This window comes from Cervus canadensis, chromosome 8, assembly GCF_019320065.1.
Source record: "Cervus canadensis isolate Bull #8, Minnesota chromosome 8, ASM1932006v1, whole genome shotgun sequence".
Lineage (NCBI taxonomy): Eukaryota > Metazoa > Chordata > Mammalia > Artiodactyla > Cervidae > Cervus > Cervus canadensis.
The window spans coordinates 67,142,512-67,166,475 of NC_057393.1; the positions used below are offsets into that span (position 1 = coordinate 67,142,512).

Genomic DNA, 23,964 nt, shown 5'->3' on the forward strand with positions numbered 1-23,964 from the left:
TCTGCGGAGAAGGGTGTGTGAGTCAAAGGTGAGCTCCCAGTGTGCGCGAGATGTCGACAGTCAATTCTTAGGTAGTCCAAGCTAAGAACTGGTCACCCTCCTGGATCAGAGGCATAAAGCCCGCCAGGTCAGAAGGATCACGGCCAAAGCCGGCTGCCAGCCACGTGGCCCAGCCTGCTAGCTGAGCGGCGGTCAGCGGAGGCGCGGCCCGAGGGGGTGGAGCTAGGGCGCCGGGACTCGCCAGCTCTACGAAGTGCGCCTGCGCACGGGGTGGCCCGAGCGCGCCAGCGGCGTTAAAGGCGGCTCCCCGCCCTGCTGGCCGCTCCAGTCTCCGCAGTGCGCAGGCCCGGAGCTCACTTCTTGTCATTCGGCGCCGCGTGCGGGCTTGTGGCTCCGTAGCAGTAGCGGCGGCGGCGGCGGCGGCGGCGGCTGGTCTCCGGCAGGATGAGCGGCTTCAGCAGCGAGGAGCGCGCGGCGCCCTTCACCCTCGAGTACCGAGTCTTTCTCAGTGAGTGTCGGAGGCCCACGGCCCTTCCCTGCCAGCCCGCCCATTCATTCCCGGGCCTCACTTCGGCTCCCGCTCCAGCAGCTGCGGCCCGCGCTCGGCTCGTTTTCCCGGGCGCCGGCCGGCCTCCTCCTCCGGTCCCGGGGACTTGGGCGGCGGATCTGGGAGGGCCTGGCCCTCATTTCACACGTCCCGCTCGCGCGTCGGACGGCGTGAATAGGCGTTCCCGTTTCACACGCCCGATTGGACCTGAACCTGCGCCAGGCTAATTTTGCAGGTGTCCGGCTTAGGCAGTGTCTGATGGGAAAAGGAAACCACTGAGCCACCCTAAATAAGGTGTCTTGGGATAAGCTAATCCCCGTAAGAGGATTATTCAATTCGGAGGAACGGCGTGGGGGAGAGGAGGTGACGGTGGTGACATCCTAAGACCTTAATTCCTCCTCTGTAGCTCAGGTTGTGGGGACCTGGAGGGGTCAAGTCCAGGCTCACGTCCTACAGACGGGGAAACTGAGGAGCGGTCAGTAGAGGACTGGACCGGTCCCTCTGAGGTCCCAGTGGCGCTTCTGTCTCCCTGACGCTTGGTTTCCCATAGCCCAGATGCTGGAAAGATGCCTTATGAAACAGAAAGCTGTTCTCCTCCCGTCAAACAGGTGACGTCAGTCGGGCAAGCATGAGTAAGAAAGTGCCAAATTTTGGCCCCTGGGCCGGGGGATCGCGTCTAAGGGGCACCCACTCAAAGTCTGCATTTAAAGGCTGCAGGCTCCGCTTTCCTTTAGCCTCCTAGGTGGGGGAAAGCTATCTCTTGTTTATCTTTATCTTCTTACCATCCGCCCCCCCCACCCTTCCAAGATTATTAGAGAGAACGGAGGCGTTTCTGTTTGAACTGCTTCACTATTTTGTTCCAAAGGAAATGGGCAGGTGCCTTGAGTTCTATGAGTTCCTGGTATGAAGAGCAGTGAAGAGACGGGAAGAGGGGATACATGGTTAATACTGAAAGAACAGAGCTCCTAGCCTAAAGTAGCCTGGTGTTAGGGGAAAAGGAAAGTGAGCTGTTCAGTTACACAACTAGTCGAAGTTTAGACTGCCATTTAAAATCCAAAAAAGTGTGGGACCTCCCACACCCATTTTATGAATTTCGGGAATCAGCAACAAGGGCAGTGCAGAAACCTTTGACAATCACTGAGCAGTTTTTCTGCAGTTAGTGTTGGCTCCAGAATTTCTCTGCAGGAGGGACTTAGAGAAGTGACTCTAGTTTGAAGGTTTGGGGATGATTAGGGTAATTGTTTTCAAGTTACAGTTTACAGAAGAAAAACAATTTTTACTCAGATTATGCATAGGTAGTGAGTACTATATAATTTTAATTTAAAAAAATTATAGACTTCTTAGCATCCTTCTTTAATAGGATGCTAATTTTACCTCTATAATGTTAATTTGCCAATCTTTTTAAAACTGATAATGGGTTGGATCACAAGTCACTGTTGACTCTGAAGGGTCATTGGGGGTGGTCACTGCTCAATTTTTCCTATTCCACCCTGATTTTTAATCATGAAGGAATGCAATGTGGACTAAGCCTTAGGTTTCCTAAAGAATAGTGAGGAAGTTTTAGAAGTACTTTTTTGATATGGTAGCTAGTTCTCTAGAATACAGAAATTGCCTGTTAAAGTGTTGTTACAACTAGATTATCCTTAAGAAAAATTATAATCTCAGATGGCTCTGTCTCCCTGGAAACACCACTTAAAGCAACATGGTTTATAATTTGACAAATTGGTCCCCTCCCTTCTCCCTGAACCCAGGTATGTCATTAGCTGTGTTAACTGATGAAAGATCAAACAATTTGCTTGCCTTTTGTATACCAGACATTGCAGACAGGCTCTGGGGAACCCAGGTTTGTAAAGCTGTCCCCACCCTCACCAGAGAGGTTAGTACCTTTTAGACCCCTAAGGAACAAGTAGAATGAAAACCTAACCTGGTCTTGGAGCAGTCAAGTATAAAACCAGTTTCTCTGGGGTGGAATAAAATCTGGTGAGTGGTGTTGATTATGGGGAGGAGAGGGTATGTGGGATATCTCTGTACCTTTTTCTCAATTTTATTGTAAATCTAAACATTCTCTTAAAGTCTTGAAAAATGTGTACTTCATGCATCTGGAAATGTAGTTAACCAATAAAAGTAATAATATTTTCTAACTGATTTTGCAGAAAATGAAAAAGGACAATATATCTCTCCATTTCATGATATTCCAATTTATGCAGATAAGGTAAGACCTCATTCTCTGACCATAGTCTCTTTGCTCAGCTCAGTTAGTTTGACATGGGGATTTTCTTGTATGTCTTAACAAGTGCTTAAAATGCCTCATTGTGCTATGAGTTAAAGGTGCATTGACTAAAAAGGAGACTGTCTTCGATTCCGATTTTTTGGTTAGAAGAAGCAGCTATAATTTGGAGAAGGAGTAGAGGAACAGAAACAAATGTATTAAACCTGCCTGGGTTTTAAAAAAGAAAAACCACCAGAATTACTGGTAACTCTTTTAGTTTTTATTTTCATTTTTGCCTTTTTATATTTCCTAATCTTTTTGCAAAGAGTGTGTATTATTTGTGCAAACTTAAATAGTTTTTTTTTTAAGCCATTGCTTGTTTTATGCTCCCTCCCAATAGGAAAAGTTTATCCTATACATATTTAGGAACTGACACAAGGACAAATATGTGATTCTTTTTATACCTTTAAGGTTTTTTTTTTTTTATTCAGCCAGGAAATTTGACCCACAGTGAGTGCAAATCGTTTAGATGTTAATACATAATACCTGTGAATATCACATTCCAGTGTTTGTCTAGAATAATAAAGATGAAATCTTATCCTTATGTGTGCTGAGTCTTACTTTTTTTCTATGCTGGACTATCAGAAATAGATAAGTTCATTGTACTTCTATCGGGAAGATTGCTACAGTTCTGTCCTGACACTTGGACGCTGGCAGAAAATCTAATCTTGTGTGTTGCTTCTGAGTAGTCTGCCTGAGCTGGGCTTTAACTGGAGGCATTGGAGCAAACAGCTCAAGGCCAATTATGTGGTATAGTTACAGGAGAGACCTCTAATTGGCATGTGTTCTCCGGTGGGATTCTCCAAGCTGTACTTATTTAGAACCTTTTAATTTGTTACATTTGATTTCCTGGGAGTTGATATGAACTGCAGAATCCTTCTTTCCTCTTGAATTGGCATCGTTTGGTTGACTTGGCATCATTTGGTTGGCTTGAATTGTCTTGTATAATTAGTAATCAAAGTACTTTGCAGTTACATTTCAGACCATTTTGAATAATCAAGAAGTATAAAATGATGACCCTAAGTTTATTGATACCTTGGCATACAGATGTAGTAAGGAAGGAAACCATTTTCTTGACATAGAGCTGGGGTTTTTTTGTGTGTGTGTGTGTGTATGTTCATAGCATCTTAGCCTGTTTGGGTTGCTGTAACAAAATACCTAGACTGGGTAGCTTATAAAGAACAGGAATTTGTTGCTTGCAGTTCTGAAGGCTGGGAGGCTGAGATCAGGGTGCCAGCATGGCTGGGCAAGGGCCCTTTTCTGGTCACAGAGTTCTAGCTGTTTATGTGGTGGAAGGAGCTGGGGGTCTCCCTGGAGCCTCTTTTATAAGGCACTGATCCCATTCACGAGGATTCCACCCTTATGTCTTAAGCATTTCCCAAAGGTCTCACCTACTGTACCATCACTTTTGAGGGTTAAGATTCCAACATACGAGTTTTGGAGGGACAGAAACATTTAGCCCATAGCTGTAAGTTGTTGGACAATATTCTTGCCTAGGATCAGACAAATCATAGTAGTTATGGTGCCTAATCTTGTTGCTGCTACAAGTTATCCCAAAATAGGAACTGAGATTACCTTTTGATGTTGTGTAAAACATCTTCACTCTGGTTACCCTGCAACTCGTTGATGTCTTTCACAGGACTGGTTGTATGTATAATCTGGGATTATGCAAGTGAAGAGTCCGCCTTTGTACCATCCTGGTGGTGGTGGTGGTGTAGTTGCTAAGTACTTAGCAACTTAACTTAGCAGCTAAGTCTGACTCTTGGAACCCTGTGGGCTGTATGTAGCCCGCCAGGCTCCCCGTCCATGGGATTTCCCAGGCAAGAATAGTGGAGTGGTTTGGTATTTCCTACTCCAAGGGATCTTCCCCACCCAGAGATTGAGCCTCATCTCCTGCAGGCGGTCATCCTGCAATGCAGGGGATTCTTTACCTCTGAGCCAGCAGGGAAACCCCGTTTGTACTATCCTGGACTGGCTCAAAAGCACAAGTTCTTGCAATGACCATGGATTTCACCAGTGGTCCAGACCTCAGTGAACTCAAGACTCCTGCCTTAGAGGCAGGAAAGAGTTGTTTCTTTTTGTTTGTTTTTAAGGAAGTTTAGTCTATACAAAACATGGGTGTGGTACACAATTTATTTTGGATTCTAGCCTAAATAAAAGATCTGATTAATTCCATTGGTTACAGAAGAGTGTGATTTGGCGGGGGGGGGGGGGGGGGGGGGGGGGGGGGGGGGGGGGGGAGGTGCAGAATTCAGTATGATTAAGTTTATGTAAATACATTTCTGTGTGGGGACACGTAGACTTTATCCCTAATGTGCCCTGCAGTTTGAGGGATGGTAATGAGGGAATGTGCCTTTAACACAACTCAGCTCTATAAGGAAAAAATGCCCAAAGGCTTGTATTCTACTCCACATCAGGACCTTTCAATGTAGATAGAATTTGGGAATTCTGGGGTGGTCCAGTGCTTAAGACTCCTGCTTCGACTATAGGAGGCATGGGTTTGATCCCTGGTTGGGGAAGTAAGATTCTGCATGCTATATGGCAAGGCCAAAAAAAAAAGAAAATGTGGACAGTTAAGTATTTGATTTCTTACTATGTGTCATTAGATAATTGATCCAGCCAGTTCTGGAAATCTCTGTGACTCGGATACCCTACTAGGTTATTTCCATATCCACTGGGTGAAAGTGAAAGAGGGACTCACTGGATATTTAATTGTAGGGATATCCTTTGCTCTGGGTCTATTTTGGGATCAAATATAAAAATATCTGTAGCTCAAAGTGTATTCTGACTTAAAACTTCTGAGATAACAGAAAATTTAAGTATCCAGAACATAATCAGGATAAACGGTGTGAAGCACTGGGTAGATTAAAAAGCTTTATCAAAATCAAGCTTTAAAGTGCTCAAGTATCATGAGTTGATGTTCTAATTTTAGAAGTTTGGTATCTTCTATTCCATATCTTAAACTCCTATATTAAATACCAGTTATAACCATATAGGCTTTTGTAATGTTTTTCAGGAGACTGTTGGGAGAATATGTAAATATGGAACTTTTCACCTTTAAAAAAAGCCAAGCTTCTAGTCAAATGGGTGGTTGCTCTAGAAATTGAACAGGATATTTTCTGCAGTTGTGTACCATTCTTAACTTTTTAAAGATACTATCTTACTATACCTGAAATTTCTAGAGGAGATATGCCACCCAAGCGGATGCTTTTTAGATTATTGTTGACCCTTGAGCAATGTGGGGGTAAGGCCCCTACTGGCTTATGATTTACAGTTGGCCCCCTGTATTCCTCCCTATCTGGGGATTCAATTGACAGATCATGTAGTTCTGTAGTATTTACTATTGAAAAACATCCACATATAAGTGAACCTACACAGTTCAAACCCAAAGTGTTGTTCCAAGGGTCAGTGGTACTCACTTCCTTACAGGGTTTGCTTTGTTTTGAATTTTCTGTTTGTTTTTATGTTCAGTTTTATAAATGAAACTTTAAAGAATGTCACTAAATTAATAATTTAAATACTGTTCCTCTTCTCCAAAATTATATGTATATAGACTGGTTGGAGTTTTGTTTTGTGTTTCCCAAACCAAAGTTTGAACTGGGAACATAGATGAAAAGTGATAACAATTAAAACTTAATTGGCATGTCATAACTGAGAATAAATTTCCTATTTTTTCCCCCCTCAGATGAGCTTTAAGATGGCTAAATTTTAAAAACAGATATCCTGACCATAATCTCTGGTTTATCAATTTTGTCAAAGAGGTAGAGTTTGTAAAACAAACTTGAAACAGACTCATATAAAGAGAACAAACTCGTGGTTGCCTGAACAGGGATGAGGGAAATAGTTATGGGAGATTGAGGTACAATCTTCCAGTTATAAAATAAGTTATGGGGATGTAGTACAGCATGGGGAATATAGTCAATAATATTGTGATCACTTTTGTTTGGTGACAGATGACAACTAGTCTTATCATGGTGATGATTTTATAATGTATATAAATATCAAATCACCATGCGGTACTCCTGAAACTCATATATTTTAAGTCCATTATATGTCAATCAAAAAAAATAAGTAAAAAGACAAAATTTTTTGGATGGATTTGACTAAAAAGTTGTGATGATTAAATATGCATGTAATGTGCATTCATAATGCCTGGCTTATACGGTCTCAATAGACAATAACAAAAAAACGCAAAAAAAAACCCCACAATAGGATGATGATGTTAACCACAATGACTGGTTCTGTCTGAAGCCTTTCAGAGCTCTATTGTAGAAAGATCACTGAACTGGGAGTAAGAAACCTTGGTTTTAGTCGTGGTTTTGCCACTAACTAGCTTGGTCATATTGAGCAAGTTGCTTTACCTCTGAGCACTGTTGGTCTTAGCGGGTGTTTTAGATTACATTTAGCACTATGCTAAAGCCCTTATGTGGATTATCTCCTTTAGCCGACATTCCAATCTCCAAGCTGGGTTCTTTCATTAACTTAGTTGTCCAGGATTACCAACCAGCATTCATAAGCATCAGTGGCAGGATGCAAACCCAGGTATTAGAACCTGTCGTGTTAACCATTGAGCCACACTGGCTCAAGTGAGAATGGGTGGTGGATTTTCCTCTGTGTTTTTTGGTATTTTCCAGATTTTCTACAGTTGATATCTCTTTGATATTTATAAAGAAAAAAGTGGGGGGGGAGGACAGAAAAAAAAGACTTCAGCTTTCTGTCTCTATGAATTCAACTTCTCTAGATACCTCATCTGAGTGGAATCATAATTTGTCTTTTTGTGACTGGCTTATTTCACTTAGCATAACGTCCTCAGGGCTCATCCCTGTAGTGACATGTGTCAGCATTTCTTTCCTTTTTAAGGCTGAATGGTATTCTGTTGTATGTACATACCACATTTTGCCTATCCATTCTTCCCTTGGCGGACACTTGGATGCTTCTGCATTTTAGCTATTGTGAACAATGCTGCCACGAACACGGGTGCACAGGTCTCTTCAAGACCTGCTTTCAGTTCTGGGGGTGCAGCGGTATATACCCAGAAGTGAAATTGCTGGATCATATGGTAATTCTATTTTTAATTTTTTGAGGAGCCACCATACTGTTTTCCACAGTGGCTATACCATTTTACATTCCTATCAACAGTGCATAAGAGTTCCAAATACAATGCATAATGTTTTAACAGAAAAAGTGTTGTTTTTTTCCTCCAGTAGCAGTGGAGTGATTGGTTGAATTTCTCATATCGGTTGCCCTGAAAATCCTGAGTATCATCGTGTACCTCCTGGCAGCTCCCTGAACTGTAGACATGGTGTCTAGGAGAAACGAACTGTCCTTTACTAGTAGTTCCTTCTAAAGAATAAGAACATCCCCCCTTTTTAAATATCAAGATAATTGAAAAACACCCTCTTTTGATAATCATCAATGGGGAAAGTAGTGACTGAAAGTTATTACGCATTCATTGCTTTAAAAAAAGATACAGTAATCACTATAGTAGCTACCTACACTTGAAAATACGCTAAATATTCATTTTACATCGTCCCTCACCTAGATGTGTGGACTTCAGGCTATAGCCTGAGGCCTGTAAGCTAAGTGATATGTTCAGAAATCCGAACTCTTAGGGAGTTGAAAAAGCTTGAAATATGTTCACTGTTTGTATCTGGCACAAAATAGCGGTGCTCAATACATATCTGTTGATGAAAAATGAATGAATGGTCTCTGAGGCTTCTTGCAGGATACTCCTTGCTATTTTTGGCTCAGCTAATTTCTAAAAAGTACCAAACTTTCAGGCTTTCAGAGTTCTTCTGTTTTCAGTAGTTTTTTCCTGAAAGATGTTCTCTTTCCTGTAATGTTGTTTCTTTCTCTTTCTCTTTCTTTTCTTCTACATTCGTAATAGTTTATGTAGGTTTGTAATGTTAGCTAATGTGGTTTTTGAGGATCTCTATGTATTTATCATTTAGTAAAGCATTCAATGTATTTTCCAAACTTTGAATCAGTGATTTTTATTCACTCCTTTTTTTTAACTTGAGGCGTTTTATTCATTTGTTGATATTTTATTTTAAAAGACTTGCCAGTATCCCAGACTTAGAACAAACTTCTGGTCTCCAGAAGTAAGAATGAGGGGAGGAGATAGTTAGGGAGTTTGGGATCGACATGTACACACTGCTATATTTAAAATGGATAACCAACAAGGTCATACTGTATAGCATAGGGAACTCTGCTCAATGTTAGGTGGCAGCCTGGATGGGAGGGCAGTTTGGAGGAAAATGGATAAATTTGTACGTATGGCTGAGTCTCTTTGCTATCCACCTGAAACTATCACAATATTGTTAATCAGATATACTTTAATACAAAATAAAGTTAAAAAAAAAAAGCCAGTTTCCTTGGTGTGCTGGTCTCAGTGATGTTTTCATGTAGTAACAGCTCCATCTTGCGGACCTTAAGGGTATTACTACTGTACGCTTTTAAGTTCTGACTTGTTTGCGATGTGCAGATCTTTCATTTTGACACCTGAGGTGTAGATGTGGTGCTAGCTACTAGATGCTTCCAATGAGTAGAATGACATGTAATCACATATTGAGTCTGAGGTTTCCTACCCATGAATAATGTGTTACTTTTTCTAAACCACACAGTTATGACTTCAGGGATAGAGCAGTTTTCTGAGTCCTGGATTTAAATAATGTCTCCATTTTGGCAGCTTCCGTGGTAACTCAGCTGGTAAAAAAAATCAGCTTGCAATGCAGGAGACGCTGGTTCGATCCCTGGGTTGGGAAGATCCCCTGGAGGAGGGCATGGCGACCCACTCCAGTATTATGGCCTGGAGAATCCCCATGGACAGAGGAGCCAGGCGGGCTGCAGTCCATGGGCTTGCAAAGTGTTGGATGTGACTGAGCAAGTAAGCACAGCATAGCACCATTCTTTGGTTTTTTTATGTTGTATAGAGTAGGTGTCGGAAGGCTTGGAGCAGAAACTGAGGAATACTGTAGTCTCCCTTAGTTTGACCAAGAACTTAAATAAGTGACAGAAGTTTTAGCCTTTTGAATATAAATCTTTGTAGCTTTCTGCTTAGCCAAAGTAGCAGCAAGGTAATTACTGTCTGGAAATCTTTGGCTTATTTCATGTACTGATTGTATCAGTCCCTGTTTTTTGATGCAAAGTAGCAAAGAAGTAATTCTAATAAGTATGTCACTAAGTGATTTTCATTTTAAATCATTGTTTAAAATATGCATTTTTTAAAAGTAATGGCAGATTTGGCATCATGTGTACCCTTTTATAGAAGTTTTAAACTGAAAAACTGCATTTAAAATTTTATTCCTTGGTAAAAAATAATTTTATGATTATTTAAAGCATAGTTTTATTTAGAGACTATTTCAAGGTGCTACTTGACTCTGGTGTACAAAGGAGGTAACAAAATGTGATTTTTCTTTAATTGGGTTTTTAGACAGTAAGCATCTGAGATTTTTTAAAGAAATATATCATTCAATTTCAAATAGTCAATTTAAGGCTGTAAACTGATTACAGTAGAACTGTCATTGGTTAAAACATTTTTGGAGCATAGTATTTTATCTTCATAGTATTTTATATACAGAATACTGTAAAATACTTCATAGTATTTTATATACAGAATATACATAATATTATATACCAAATATACATAGTATTTTATATACAGAATACAATAAAATAGTTCATAGTATTTTATATACAGAAGAGCCATATAAAAAAGATCTTCATGACCCAGATAACCACAATGGTGTGATCACTTACCTAGAGCCAGACATCCTGGAATGCAAAGTCAAGTGGACCTTAGGAAGCATCACTACAAACAAAGCTAGTGGAGGTGATGAATTTCAGTTGAGCTATTTAAAATCCTAAAAGATGATGCTGTTAACGGGCTGTACTTAGTATATACCAGCAAATTTGGAGAACTCAGCAGTGGCCACAGGACTGGAAAAGGTCAGTTTTCATTCCAATCCCAAAGAAAGTCAATGCCAAAGCATGCTCAAACTACTGCACAATTGCGCTCATCTCACACACTAGCAAAGTAATGCTCAAAATTCTCCAAGACAGGCTTCAACAGTACGTTAACTGTAACTTCCAGATGTTCAAGCTGCATTTAGAAAAGGCAGAGGAACCAGAGATCAAATTGCCAACATCTGTCGGATCATCGAAAAACAAGAGAGTTCCAGAAAAACATCTACTTCTGCTTTTTTGACTATGCCTAATCCTTTGACTGTGGATCACAACTGGAAAATTCTGAAAGAGATGGGAATACTAGACCACCTGACCTGCCTCCTGAGAAATCTGTATGCAGGTCAAGAAGCAACAGTTAGAACTGGACATGGAACAACAGACTGGTTCAAAATTGGGAAAGGAGTATGTCAAGGCTGTATATTGTCACTCTGCTTATTTAACATATATACAGAGTATATCACACTAAATGCCAGGCTGGGTGAATCACAAGCTGGAATCAAGATTGCCAGGAGAAATATCAGTAACCTCAGATATGCAGATGACACCACCCTTATGGCAGAAAGCAAAGAACTAAAGAGCCTCTTGATGAAAGTGAAAGAGGAGAGTGAAAAAGTTGGCTTAAAGCTCAATATTCAGAAAACTAAGATCATGGCATCTGGTCCCATCACTTCATGGCAAATAGATGGGGAAACAGTGAGAGACTTTATTTTTTGGGGCTCCAAAATCACTGCAGATGGTGACTGCAGCCCTGAAATTAAAAGATGCTTGCTCCTTGGAAGAAAAGCTATGACCAACCTAGATAGCTTATTAAAAAGCAGAGACATTACTTTGCCAACAAAGGTCAAAGCTATGGTTTTTCCAGTAGTCATGCATGGATGTGAGAGTTGGCCTATAAAGAAAGCTGAGCACTGAAGAATTGATGCTTTTGAACTGTGGCATTGGAGAAGACTCTTGAGTCGCTTGGACTGCAAGGAGATCCAACCAGTCAATCCTAAAGGAAGTCAGTCCTGAATATTCATTGGAAGGACTGGTGCTGAAGCTGAAACTCCAATACTTTGGCCACCTGATGCAAAGAACTGACTCATTGGAAAAGACCCTGATGCTGGGAAAGATTGAAGGTAGGAGGAGAAGGGGATGACAGAGGATGAGATGATTGGATGGCATCATCAACTCGATGGACATGAGTTTGAGCAAGCTCCCGGATTTGGTGATGGACAGGGAAGCCTGGAGTGCTGCAGTCCATGGGATCTGAAAGAGTTGGACACAACTGAACAACTGCACTGAACTAATTTTATCTTCAGTGTCCAGCTTCTTGTCTTTTTGAGGAGTACCTGATTTTTTAAAAAGAGCTTCCCTTGTGGCTCAGCTGGTAAAGAATCCGCCTGTAGTGTGGGAGTCCTGGGTTTGATCCCTGGGTTGGGAAGATCCCCTGAGAAGGGAAAGGCTAACCACTCCAGTTCTGGCCTGGGGGATTCCATGGACAGTACAGTCGATGGGGTCGCAAAGAGTCGGACATGACTGAGCGACTTTCAGTGATTTTTAAAAAAGACGAGAAGTTTGACACTGAAAGTAAAATAACTGTGTTCCAAAAATATTTTAACCATACCTGATTTTTATTTTTTTATACCTGATTTTTAAAAGGGCTTTTCTCTCTGGTGGTTCAGATGGTGAAGAATCTGCCTGCCATGCAGGAGACCTGAGTTCGATCCCTGGGTTGGGAAAATCCCCTGGGCAAGGGAATGGCAACATGCTCCAGTATTCTTGCCTGGAGAATCCCATGGACAGAGCATCCTGACCAGCTACAATCCATGGGGTCACAAAGAGTCGGACGTGACTGAGCAACTAACATTTCACTTTGTATTTTATCTCCAGTGCCAAACTTCTTGTCTTTTGAGGAGTACCTGATTTTTAAAATCAGCCAAATTGGGGCTTCCCTGGTGGCTCAGTGGTAAAGAATCTGCCTGCCAATGCAGGAGACGTGGGTTTGATTCGTGGCCCGGGAAGATCCCACATGCTGAGGAGCAGCTAAGCCCGTGCACCACAGCTTCTGAGCCTGTAGTCCAGAGCCCAGGAGCCACCATTACTGAGCCCATGTGCCTAGAGCCCGTGCTCTGCAAAAGGAGAAGCCGGAGCACCACGACTAGAGAGAAGCTCCCACTCACTGCAACTAGAGAAAAAGCCCTTGCAGCAATGCAGACCCAGCACAGCCAAAAATAAATAAAATTATTTTTAAAAACATAAAAACAGCAAAATTGGGAGAATAATGTTGGTAATCAAGCTGATTGATTTTGTCTGTTCTGATTTGGGGTTTGTCTTATAAACCGCCTGTTAAGATAGAAGCTCCAAAAGCATTTTGAGTAATTGCACTGTCTCTGGAGGAAATGCGTAGCTTTTGGAGATGGTTGCTTTGAAGATGGCCCTCCTCAGAGATACAAGTTCTGCTATGTTTAAAACTGTGTTCTTTATAGGAGCATTCTTTCCACTGAAGTAAGAGGACAGATGAGCCCCAGTGACCCTCTGTCCTTTTCTGTGTTTCAGGAAGTGTTTCACATGGTGGTTGAAGTGCCACGCTGGTCAAATGCAAAAATGGAGGTATGTTTCACCTTTGCTCGTCAGATAGAGGATATCAGTTTTGATGTGGTCACACCGATTTGCTCAAGGGTTAAACAGCTAAAGTCCAAGGTTGTCGTCTTTCTAGTCCCAATTGGTTTTCCATTTGTATCTCCCCTTGCCTGCCTGTCTTCCTTCTGTGCCCCAGCTAAACTCAACCATTTACTGTGTGCAAATATGCTACACTTTTTCCTTTCCCACGCCTTTGCTTCTGGCACTCCCCAAACCGAGAATCACCTTTTTCTCTTCTGTCTTCTTCTCTTTAATTCCTTTGTTGACTCCTCCATGTAGTCAACAGGCTTGCTTCAGTCAGCCCAGCCATAAAAATAATTTTATTGGAATTTCTGTCACATTGTATTAATTTATTCTGATGACACCTAATAAATTTGGCTTTCTGTTGTGGATATCCATAATATTTGCTATCACCTAAGCTTTTTGACAGTAATAAAACTTCACATGTATTAGACAAATATTTGAATAATTCTAAATGCTTTAAAGGAAAGCCGAAGTTAGATATTTTCTCAAATGTTAGGATTTATTCTAGCTGATAATTTACTTTTTGCTTTCTGGAATTCAGAAAAAAGTAAATGTTCTTTTTCCCATCTTGTTCATTCCTGTGTACCTTAAATAAATTTTCCACTTACAGGCTGATTATGATGAAACTTTTATTTTAAATTATGAAAGTGTTCAGGGTAAAAATATGTCATGAAAGTGGAACTAGGGGATGCCTATTTCATAATTCCTTAAATCCCTATTTGAATAGTATTTCACATACAAATACACAATGATTTGAAATTTTTTGTTTCAGATTGCTACAAAGGACCCTTTAAACCCAATTAAGCAAGATGTGAAGAAAGGAAAACTCCGTTACGTTGCAAATCTGTTCCCTTATAAAGGATATATCTGGAACTACGGTGCCATCCCTCAGGTCTGTCTCTGTGCAGTTGTGAGAAATGTATTTTTCAGCTTAGCTTACAAAAATTTAACCTACTACTTAAATAAAAGACTTAAATACCTACAAAAAGTTTTTCCTATAGTAGATTATAAATTATATGGGGTAATTAAGTCATTTTAATACTTCCTTAAATAACTTATTTTCAAGATAAACTAAAAGGTAATTATTTCACATTTGAAAGTTTGTTCTTCTCTGAAATATCTATTTTTTTTTTTAACATGGACTGGTTATAAACTACACAAATTCTTTCATTACAGGTTGAGTAGCAGATCTATTGAGAAACTAGAGCTTAAAAGCACTGATTTTTTTTGCACCACCTAGAAGAGGGTACAAATCCTAAGTCTGCCACTTTCTAGATTTTCTAACTTCCTTCTGCCTCTTCCTTCCTGAGATGGTAATATTCCCCCTTGAAATATTACTAGTGCATAGCTCATGTGGCTGTTTGAGGAATCAAGCACTTAGAACGTGGCACATCTAAGTTCTCACAGCTGTTGACTTTTATCTCTCTATCATCCAGATTTCTCCTTCTTTGTGGTAAAGTAATAATGGAGTTCTGTTTTCCTAAACAGTCACCCCTTTGACGTGAGGGGATATCTGCATTGTTTACCAATTTATCCCTAGCACAATAGCAGTGTGTATAGGCTCTTATTTCATATTTGAATAAAGAATCTCTAGAATTCAGTATACATTACTGAATGTATACTGAATTCTGGTTTGATTAAACCAATGCTGTGACACTTAAGATTTCTAAATATTCAATTTATTTTCTTCCTGCTGATAAGTTTGTTTTTATTAACCATTAAGTCTACTAAGTGGAATCTACTGTGAAACAACCTGTAAGTTACTAAAACATAGGGCAAACCCATCTAGCTTGTGAAGTGAAAGTTGCTCAGTCGTGTCCGACTCCTTGCGACCCCGTGGACTATACAGTCCATGGAATTCTCCAGGCCAGAATACTGGAGTGGGTAGCTGTTCCCTTCTCCAGAGGATCTTCCCAACTGAGGGATTGAACCCAGGTCTCCCGCATTACAGGAGGATTCTTTACCAGCTGAGCCATGAGGGAAGCCCCATCTAGCTTGTGAGGTAATCACCAAGTCTAAGCAGAGCACTCCACCCTATACTTCAGGTGATTTACTGTTCAGCCTTGAAACGTCGTTCCGCTGGGAAAACATCGCTGAAATGCTTGATTCTTCTGTAGGTTGAATTTGGTTTTGTTGGGTCTGGTCTTCTTTTCCCCATCACTTTTATCTCCCTGCCCTTACTCCAGCTGAGTAAGCAAACAAATCCGAGAAATATGTTCTGGGTTGGGAGGGAAAAGAACCAAAGCGGCATCTGCACTGCAGACTGAACTTCCTGACAAGCGCAGCCCATCCTTTCCCCTGCGCCGTGCTCCGAGAGGACTCTGTCTCACAGTTTAGCAGGAAAGAAGCCCAGCGATTTAACTTTTCAGCAAATCCTGATTAAACTTCTCATTCTTGATCCTGGCCAGTGATGACATTTTTGCCGTCAGCACATGTCATTTCCATCTTGATACTACCACCTACCTAGCTCTGCTTGGAGACATCTTTTAAAGAAAGTCTAGTTAATAGAATAAGTACAAAGAGTTCACCAAAGCAGTTTTCTTTGGATACATTTTTTTAAGTGAACATCTGGGTCTACATTTGTGTTTGCATATTGTCTCAGTTATTAGATAGTTGGGTTTTTTCTGTTTAAAATAGGATCATTATCCATTTTAAAGTTTAAATTTAGTTTAGCATTATGTGCTTAACGGGAGCCCAGCATTTAATTAAGATTATTGTGGTAGTAAAGGTATGAATAAAGGATTCATTTTAATGAGAAATAAATAGCTGAAGATTCCTACCTTTGCAGAAAGATCACGGATCTTTTAGTGCCAACATGATCCGCTTTTGTCGTTAACACATATAGGAATAATACACTCTTAAGTTTTATTTTATTTTATTTTTTTAGACTTGGGAAGACCCAGGACACAATGACAAACACACTGGCTGTTGCGGTGACAATGACCCAATTGATGTGTGTGAAATTGGAAGCAAGGTAATAGAATCTGAAATATTTTTCTTTAATGTTGAGATGAGAGCAATGAAATCTACAAAGTTCTTACTTTAAAAAACATTGTAAATATATGAATATCAGTGAAGTAATGATGTCTCTTTGGGTGATAAAAGCTTCCATTCCATTCTAAGCATTAGTACAATATAATTTGTAATTTAAACCTAGCCTAGGAAAAGGTGTATATTATATGCATGTGTGTGGAAGAACTGGACATGTTCTGCATTGCTTTAAAAGGCAGATGAGGAGTCAGTGGCTGAAGGGTACCAGGAGGCAACAAGGCAAAACCTGCCTCAGGATTTGGAGTGACTAGTAAATTGGCCCCATAGGGGTTAAATAACCCCACATGTTGGGGGTTTATGGTAGGGATTCCTCTATCAAGTAGAGTTACTCTAAGGTTCTAACTATGGTTATTTTCCTTTTTTTTTTAAATGGTTATTTTCTTTATGATCTTTCCCAGCCTCAAGAAAAGAGTAAGCAACTGAAAAGAAAGTTGTCATTCAGTTGCTTAAGTCATAAAGTCCAGGCTTATTGTATGACTTTCCTAACTCAGTGATGTCTATAAAATAGAAGGTAAAGAGGGTGCATTAAAATAGGTGTTTGAAACAAACTCTGGAGCATTTATTCTTCAGCACAAGCAATGACAGTTTAAAAAACATGAATCACCCTCAACTCCGATAAGATTAGTGGACATTTACTTGTTTAGCTTTTTAAAAGTTGCTTACAGGAACCATCTTAAGTTTGTAGAAATTTGGCATCTTCCTCATTTCCTATTATCCACCAAGTAAAACTGTTCTTCCAAAGTTTGATTCTGTAGTTTTGACCTAGCTGTGGTTTTTGACTCTCAGGTGTGTGCACGAGGGGAAATTATCAGAGTGAAAGTTCTGGGCATTCTAGCTATGATTGATGAAGGGGAAACTGACTGGAAAGTCATTGCCATTAATGTGGAAGATCCTGATGCAGCCAATTATAATGGTAAGAAAATATGTAGGGTCTGAGCCTTACCCAGTACCAGACTTAACCTGTAATGACAGAGTCGTTAAGCCCATGCCTTCAAACTATTAAAGGATGGAGGAGCAAAACATTTGACAGAGCATTGTGATTTCTGCTACTGAACTTCTGTGGTTAACTAAGTAAGCTTTCTCCTTCATTCCAGGAAAGAAGAAATCTGGCAGTTTGTCTCTCCTGTTTTCTTCTTTCCTTTTCCACATGCTAGCACTTATTTGCTGTATTTTTAAAAAAATAAAAAAAGTTGAGATATACATGCCACATGTCATAAAATTCACCATTTTAAAGTTTCCAATTCCATGGGTTTGATTCATGCACTAGGCTGTTAACTGCCACCACTATCTGATTCTAGATCATTTTTACCATTCCAACAGAAAATCCCACGTGCATTAAGAGTCACTCCGTATCCCCGCTTCCCTCAGGCCCTGGCAACCACCTACCTATTGCCTGTCTTTATGGATCTGCTTGATCTGAACATTTCACATAAATGGGATCACATGATATCTGACTTCCTTCCCTTAGCATACTGTTTTCAGGATTCCTCTACATTGTAATGTGTATCAGTACTTTATCCCTCCCTTTTTTTGGTGGTAAAATTAACATAAAATTCACTGTCTTGACTGTTTTAAAGGGTAGAATTCAGTGGCATTTAGTACATTCACAATGTTGTGCAACCATCACCACTTATCTCATTTCAGAACATTCTCATCACCCTGAAGGGAATCTCTGTACCTTTAAGTACTTAGTCACCCCCTGTTCCCTACTCCTCCGAGGCCCTGACAGTCACTTACCTGTTTATGTCTGTGAATTTCCCTGTCTTGGATATTTCACATACATGGAATTGTAAAATATATGGCCTTCTGTGTCTGGTTTCTTTTTACTGAGGTTTTCTAGGTTCATCCATGTTGTAGCATGTATCAGTACTTATTTTTTTAATGGCTGAGTTATATTCTGTAGTGTGGATATATATCACGTTTTGTTTATCCATTCATTTGTTGATGGACATTTGGGTTCTTTTTGGCTATTAGGAATAACGTTGCTGCTATGAACATTCCTGTATAAGTTTTTGTGTGGACATGTATTTTTAATCCTCTTGGGTGAGCAAGCTCCGGGAGTTGGTGATGGACAGGGAAGCCTGGTGTGCTGCAGTCCAGGGGGTCGCAGAGTCAAACACAACTGAGCGACTGAACTGACTGACTAGGAGTGGAGTTTCTGAGTGAAATGGTAACTCTTAATGTTTAGCCCCTTGATGGTGATTTAGTTGCTAAGTCGAGTCCAGCTCTTGCAACCCCATGGACTATAGCCCACCAGGCATCTCTGTCCATGGAAATCTCCTGGCAAGAATTCTGGGGTGGGCTCCATTTCCTTCTTCTGGATCTTCCCGACCCAGGGATTAAACTGGGGTCTCCTGCATTGTGGGCGGATTGTTTATCAACTGAGCTACCAGAGAGGTCACATGTTTAGCCCCTTGAGGAACTGCCAGATTTTTTCCAAAAGCAGCTGCACCATCTTACAGTCCTGAGAGGGTTCCAATTTTTCTACTTCCTTGCCAGCACTAGTTATTTATCTTTTTAAAGTATAGCCATTCTAATGGGGTGTATCATCATATTTTTGAGCTATAAGAGTACTTATATGTTTTGGATACTAGACCTTTATCAGCTATATATGATTTGTCTGTATTTTCTTCCATTTTGTGGATTTGTACTTTTGTTTTCTTAATGGTGTCCTTTGAAGTACTCATAGTTTTCATTTTGATGTAGTCTATTTTTTCTTTTATTGCTTGTGCTTTTGGTATCATATTTAAGAAACCATTGCCTAATCCAAGGTCACAAAGTTGTTTCCTTCTAAGAATTTTATAAATTTAGCTCTTATATTATTCCTTTCTGCTGTTATTTTTACCTTTCAGAGTACCAGCTCATATATGTTTAAATATGTGCATATTTGCATATATATATAAACTCATTTAAAAAAGACTCAACACCAACATTTAATAGTGCAATGGGAAAAAAAGACGGAGACTGACTTTTTCTTTCAGATAGTTCTGTATTATTTAAATTGTATACATTGAGAGTGCATTGCTTCATTTAGTCCTGATCCTGTTGATCACTGTGTCCATTTTCACACGTGCTATTTACATAAGAGTTCAGTTCAGTCGCTCAGTCATGTCTGACTCTTTGTGAATCCACCCCAGCACACCAGGCCTCCCTGTCCATCACCAACACCTGGAGTTTACTCAAACTCATGCCCATTGAGTCGGTGATGCCATTCAACCATCTTATCCTCAGTCATCCCCTTCTCGGCCTTCAATCTTTCCCAGCATCAGGGTCTTTTCAAATGAGTCACGTCTATGCATCAGATGGACAAAGTACTGGAATTTCAGCTTCAGCATGAGTCCTTCCAATTAATCTTCAGGACTGATTTCCTTTAGGATGGACTGGTTGGATCTCCTTGCAGTCCAAGGGACTCTCAAGAGTCTTCTCCAACACCACAGTTTAAAAGCATCAATTCTTTGGTGCTCAGCTTTCTTCATAGTCCAACTCTCACATCCATACATGACCACTGGAAAAACCATAGTCTTGACTAGACGGACCTTTGTTGACAAAGTAATGTCTCTGCTTTTTAGTAAGCTGTGTAGGTTGGTCATAGCTTTTCTTCCAAGGAGTAAGTGTCTTTTAATTTCATGGCTGCAGTCACCATCTGCAGTGATTTTGGAGCCCCCCAAAATAAAGTCTGCTACTGTTTTCACTGTTTCCCCATCTATTTGCCATGAAGTGATGGGACCAGATGCCATGATCTTAGTTTTCTGAATGTTGAGCTTTAAGCCAACTTTTTCACTCTCCTCTTTCACTTTCATCAACAGGTTCTTTAGTTCCTCTTCACTCTCTGCCATAAGGGTGGTGTCATCTGCATATCTGAGGTTATTGATATTTGTCCTGGCAATCTTGATTCAAACTTGTGCTTCTTCCAGCCCAGAGTTTCTCATGATGTACTCTGCATATAAGTTAAATAAGTAGGGTGACAATATAGAGCCTTGACATGTTCCTTTTCCTATTTGAAATCAATCTGTTGTTCCATGTCCAGTTCTAACTGTTGCTTCCTGACCTGCATACATAGTTCACAGGAGGCAGGTCAGGTGGTCTGGTATTCCCATATCTTTCAGAGTTTTCCACAGTTTATTGTGATCCATACAGTCAAAGACTTTGGCATAGTCAGTAAAGCAGAAATAGATGTTTTCCTGGAAGTCTCTTGCTTTTTCCATGATCCAGCGGATGTTGGCAATTTGATCTCTGTTCCTCTGCCTTTTCTAAAACCAGCTTGAACATCTGGAAGTTCATGGTTCACGTATTGCTGAAGCCTGGCTTGAAGAATTTTGAGCATTACTTTACTCAATTGTGTGATGCGTGCAATTGTGCGGTAGTTTGAGCATTCTTTGGGATTGCCTTTTTTAGGATTGGAATGAAAACTGACCTTTTCCAGTCCTGTGGCCACTGCTGAGTTTTCCAAATTTGCTGGCATATTGAGTGCAGCCCATTAACAGCATCATCTTTTAGGATTTGAAATAGCTCAACTGGAATTTATCACCTCCACTAGCTTTGTTTGTAGTGATGCTTTCTAAGGCCCACTTGACTTTGCATTCCAGGATATCTGGCTCTAGGTGAGTGATCACACCTTTGTGATTATCTGGGTTGTGAAGATCTTTTTTGTACAGTTCTTCTGTGTATTCTTGCCACCTCTTCTTAATATCTTCTGCTTCTGTTAGGTCCCTACGATTTCTGTCCTTTATTGATCCCATCTTCGCATGAAATGTTCCCTTGGTATCTCTAATTTTCTTGAAGAGATCTCTAGTCTTTCCCATTCTGTTGTTTTCCTCTATTTCTTTGCATTGATCACTGAGGAAGGCTTTCTTATGTCTCCTTGCTATTCTTTGGAACTCTGCATTCAAATGGGTATATTTTTCCTTTTCTCCTTTGCTTTTTGCTTCCCTTCTTTTCACAGCTATTTGTAAGGCCTCCTCAGACAGCCATTTTGCTTTTTTGCATGTCTTTTTCTTGGGGATGGTCTTGATTCCTGTCTCCTGTACAATGTCACGATCCTCCATCCATAGTTCATCAGGCACTCTGTCTATCAGATCTAGTCCCTTAAATCTATTTCTCACTGCCACTGTATAGTCATAAGGGATTTGATTTAGATCATACCTGAATGGTCTAGTGGTTTTCCCCACTTTCTTCAATTTCAGTCTGAATTTTGCAGTAAGGAGTTCACGATCTGAGTCACAGTCAGCTGCCAGTCTTGTTTTTGCTGACTGTATAGAGCTTCTCCATCTTTGGCTGCAAAGAATATAATCAATTTGATTTCGGTGTTGACCACCTGGTGATGTCCATGTGTAGAGTCATCTCTTGTGTTGTTGGAAGAGGGTGTTTGCTATGACCAGTGCATTCTCTTGGCAAAACTCTATTAGCCTTTGCCCTGCTTCATTTTGTACTCCAAGGCCAAATTTGCCTGTTACCCCAGGTGTTTCTTGACTTCCTACTTTTGCATTTCAGTCCCCTATAATGAAAAGGACATAGTTTTTAGGGTGTTAGTTCTAGAAGGTCTTGTAGGTCTTCATAGAACTGTTCAACTTCAGCTTCTTCAGCATTAGTGCTCTGGACATAGACTTGGATTACTGTGATATTGAATGGTTTGCCTTGGAAACAAACTGAGATCATTCTGTCGTTTTTGAGATTGCATCCAAGTACTGCATTTTGGACTCTCTTGTTGACTATGATAGCTCCTCCATTTCTTCTAAGGGATTCTTGCCCATAGTAGTAGATATAATGGTCATCTGAGTTAAATTCACCCATTCCAGCCCATTTTAGTTCATTGATTCCTAAAATGTTGACATTCACTGTTGCCATCTCCTATTTGACCACTTCCAATTTGCCTTGATTCATGGACCTAGCATTCAAGGTTCTTATGCAATATTGCTCTTTATGGCATCAGACTTTACTTCTATCACCAGTCACATCCACAACTGGTGTTGTTTTTGCTTTGGCTCCATCTCTTCATTCTTTCTGGAGTTATCTCTCCACTGATCTCCAGTAGCATATTGGGCACCTACCGACCTGGGGAGTTCATCTTTCAGTATCTTATCTTTTTGCCTTTTCATACTGTTCATGGGGTTCTCAAGGCAAGAATACTGAATGGGTTTGCCATTCCCTTCTCCAGTGGACCACATTCTGTCAGACCTCTCCACCCTGACCCGTCTGTCTTAGGTGGCCCCACACGGCATGGCTTAGTTTCATTGAGTTAGACAAGGTGTCTTGCTGGGACTTCTACTTTGCCCTTGGACGTGGGGTATCTCCTCACAGCCACTTCAGTGCCTACTGTCTTACTTGGGTTTCTCTGACCTTGAACGTGGGGGACCTTGAACACTGGTATCTCTGGGTGGCTGGTCCCGTGGTGCAAGCAATATATAGCTTTCCTTAAATGTCAGTGTAAGGCAGTGTCCGTCATCTGTTATAACTGGGAGAGAATTAAGTAGAGAGAGCACTTGACAAGCCACCACTTTGGGAGGAATATAGAGCCAAGGGGAGGATGGCCTACCCACTAAGGTGACCAGGTTGGCCATGTTGATCCTCTTTGACGTTGTGGGGCCCACGATGGCCAGCCACCTGCCTACTGCAGTTGTGGGCGTCAGGAAAGTGAGCATTTCTTGCTGCTCATGGTTGTGGGCTGATTAGAGGCTGAACCCAAGGAACAGCACAGAACTGATACATAAAGTACAACATGAGGAACAAAAATTGAGGTTTTTCCTACTTTTTTTTTTTCCCTTGGGTCTAGTGTCCAGGGTTCCCAAGTCTGGGTCCAGCATACCTTTCAATATCTGGTTCAAAAAAAGTCAAACAGTTCATCAGTTCTTACATTTTATTCCTTACTATGATAGAATACAGAAATATGTTAGATCTTTGTCTCTAGTTTTTGGTAAAGAACAAAATCCCTTGGAATTTCCTGAGTGATGAGTGTGTCTTTTATTCACAGTGAGCCCCTCTCATTACACCTGAGCTTGTGCTAATAAGGTGACTTAAGGTGGGGCCCCTAGCTAGCCTCAGACAGGCTCAGTCAACAGAAAAACTGAATGATTAAAGGGTGGGAACTTATAGCCCCAACCACTGACCCCTGGGACTGGCAGGGGAGGCTCCATGAGAAGTCTGGAATCATGAGATGTGGAGCACTTCTGAGGTGGTGAGCACACTGCAGTGCTGGGAGAGTGGCATGCCTCCCTCCGCCCTGCAGAGGACGTGGGAACTACACCCTGCATCCCCCCATCCTGGGTCCTATGCATCTCTTCCATTGGACTGTTCCTGAGTTGTATTCTTTATACTAAAGCAGTAAACATAAGCTCAGTGTTTCCTTGAGTTTTATGAGTTTCTGGCAAATTATCAAACCCAAGGAGAGAGTTATAGGAAACTGATTTATAGCAAGTGGTCATGGCTTGGAATTTGCCACCAACATCTGAAGTGGGATCACTCTTGTGGAACTGAGCCCTCTAACTGTGCG

The 23,964-nt window shown here is 40.8% G+C and overlaps 1 protein-coding gene across 2 annotated transcripts in view; it reads left to right on the forward strand.

The window, feature by feature from the left end:
• Positions 1–304: 304 nt before the first annotated feature.
• The window catches only part of PPA1 (inorganic pyrophosphatase 1), a 31,617-nt gene continuing 7,957 nt past the window's right edge, over positions 305–23,964 (forward strand). For both annotated transcript variants that reach the window (XR_006270876.1, XM_043476717.1), the window contains exons 1-6: positions 305–508; positions 2,701–2,759; positions 13,320–13,373; positions 14,200–14,319; positions 16,315–16,401; positions 17,265–17,391. Coding sequence is in view for 1 of the 2 variants with exons in the window: in XM_043476717.1 (XP_043332652.1) it covers positions 445–508; positions 2,701–2,759; positions 13,320–13,373; positions 14,200–14,319; positions 16,315–16,401; positions 17,265–17,391 (511 nt within the window). In the remaining variant the exon portion in view is untranslated. The remainder of the gene's footprint in view (positions 509–2,700; positions 2,760–13,319; positions 13,374–14,199; positions 14,320–16,314; positions 16,402–17,264; positions 17,392–23,964) is intronic.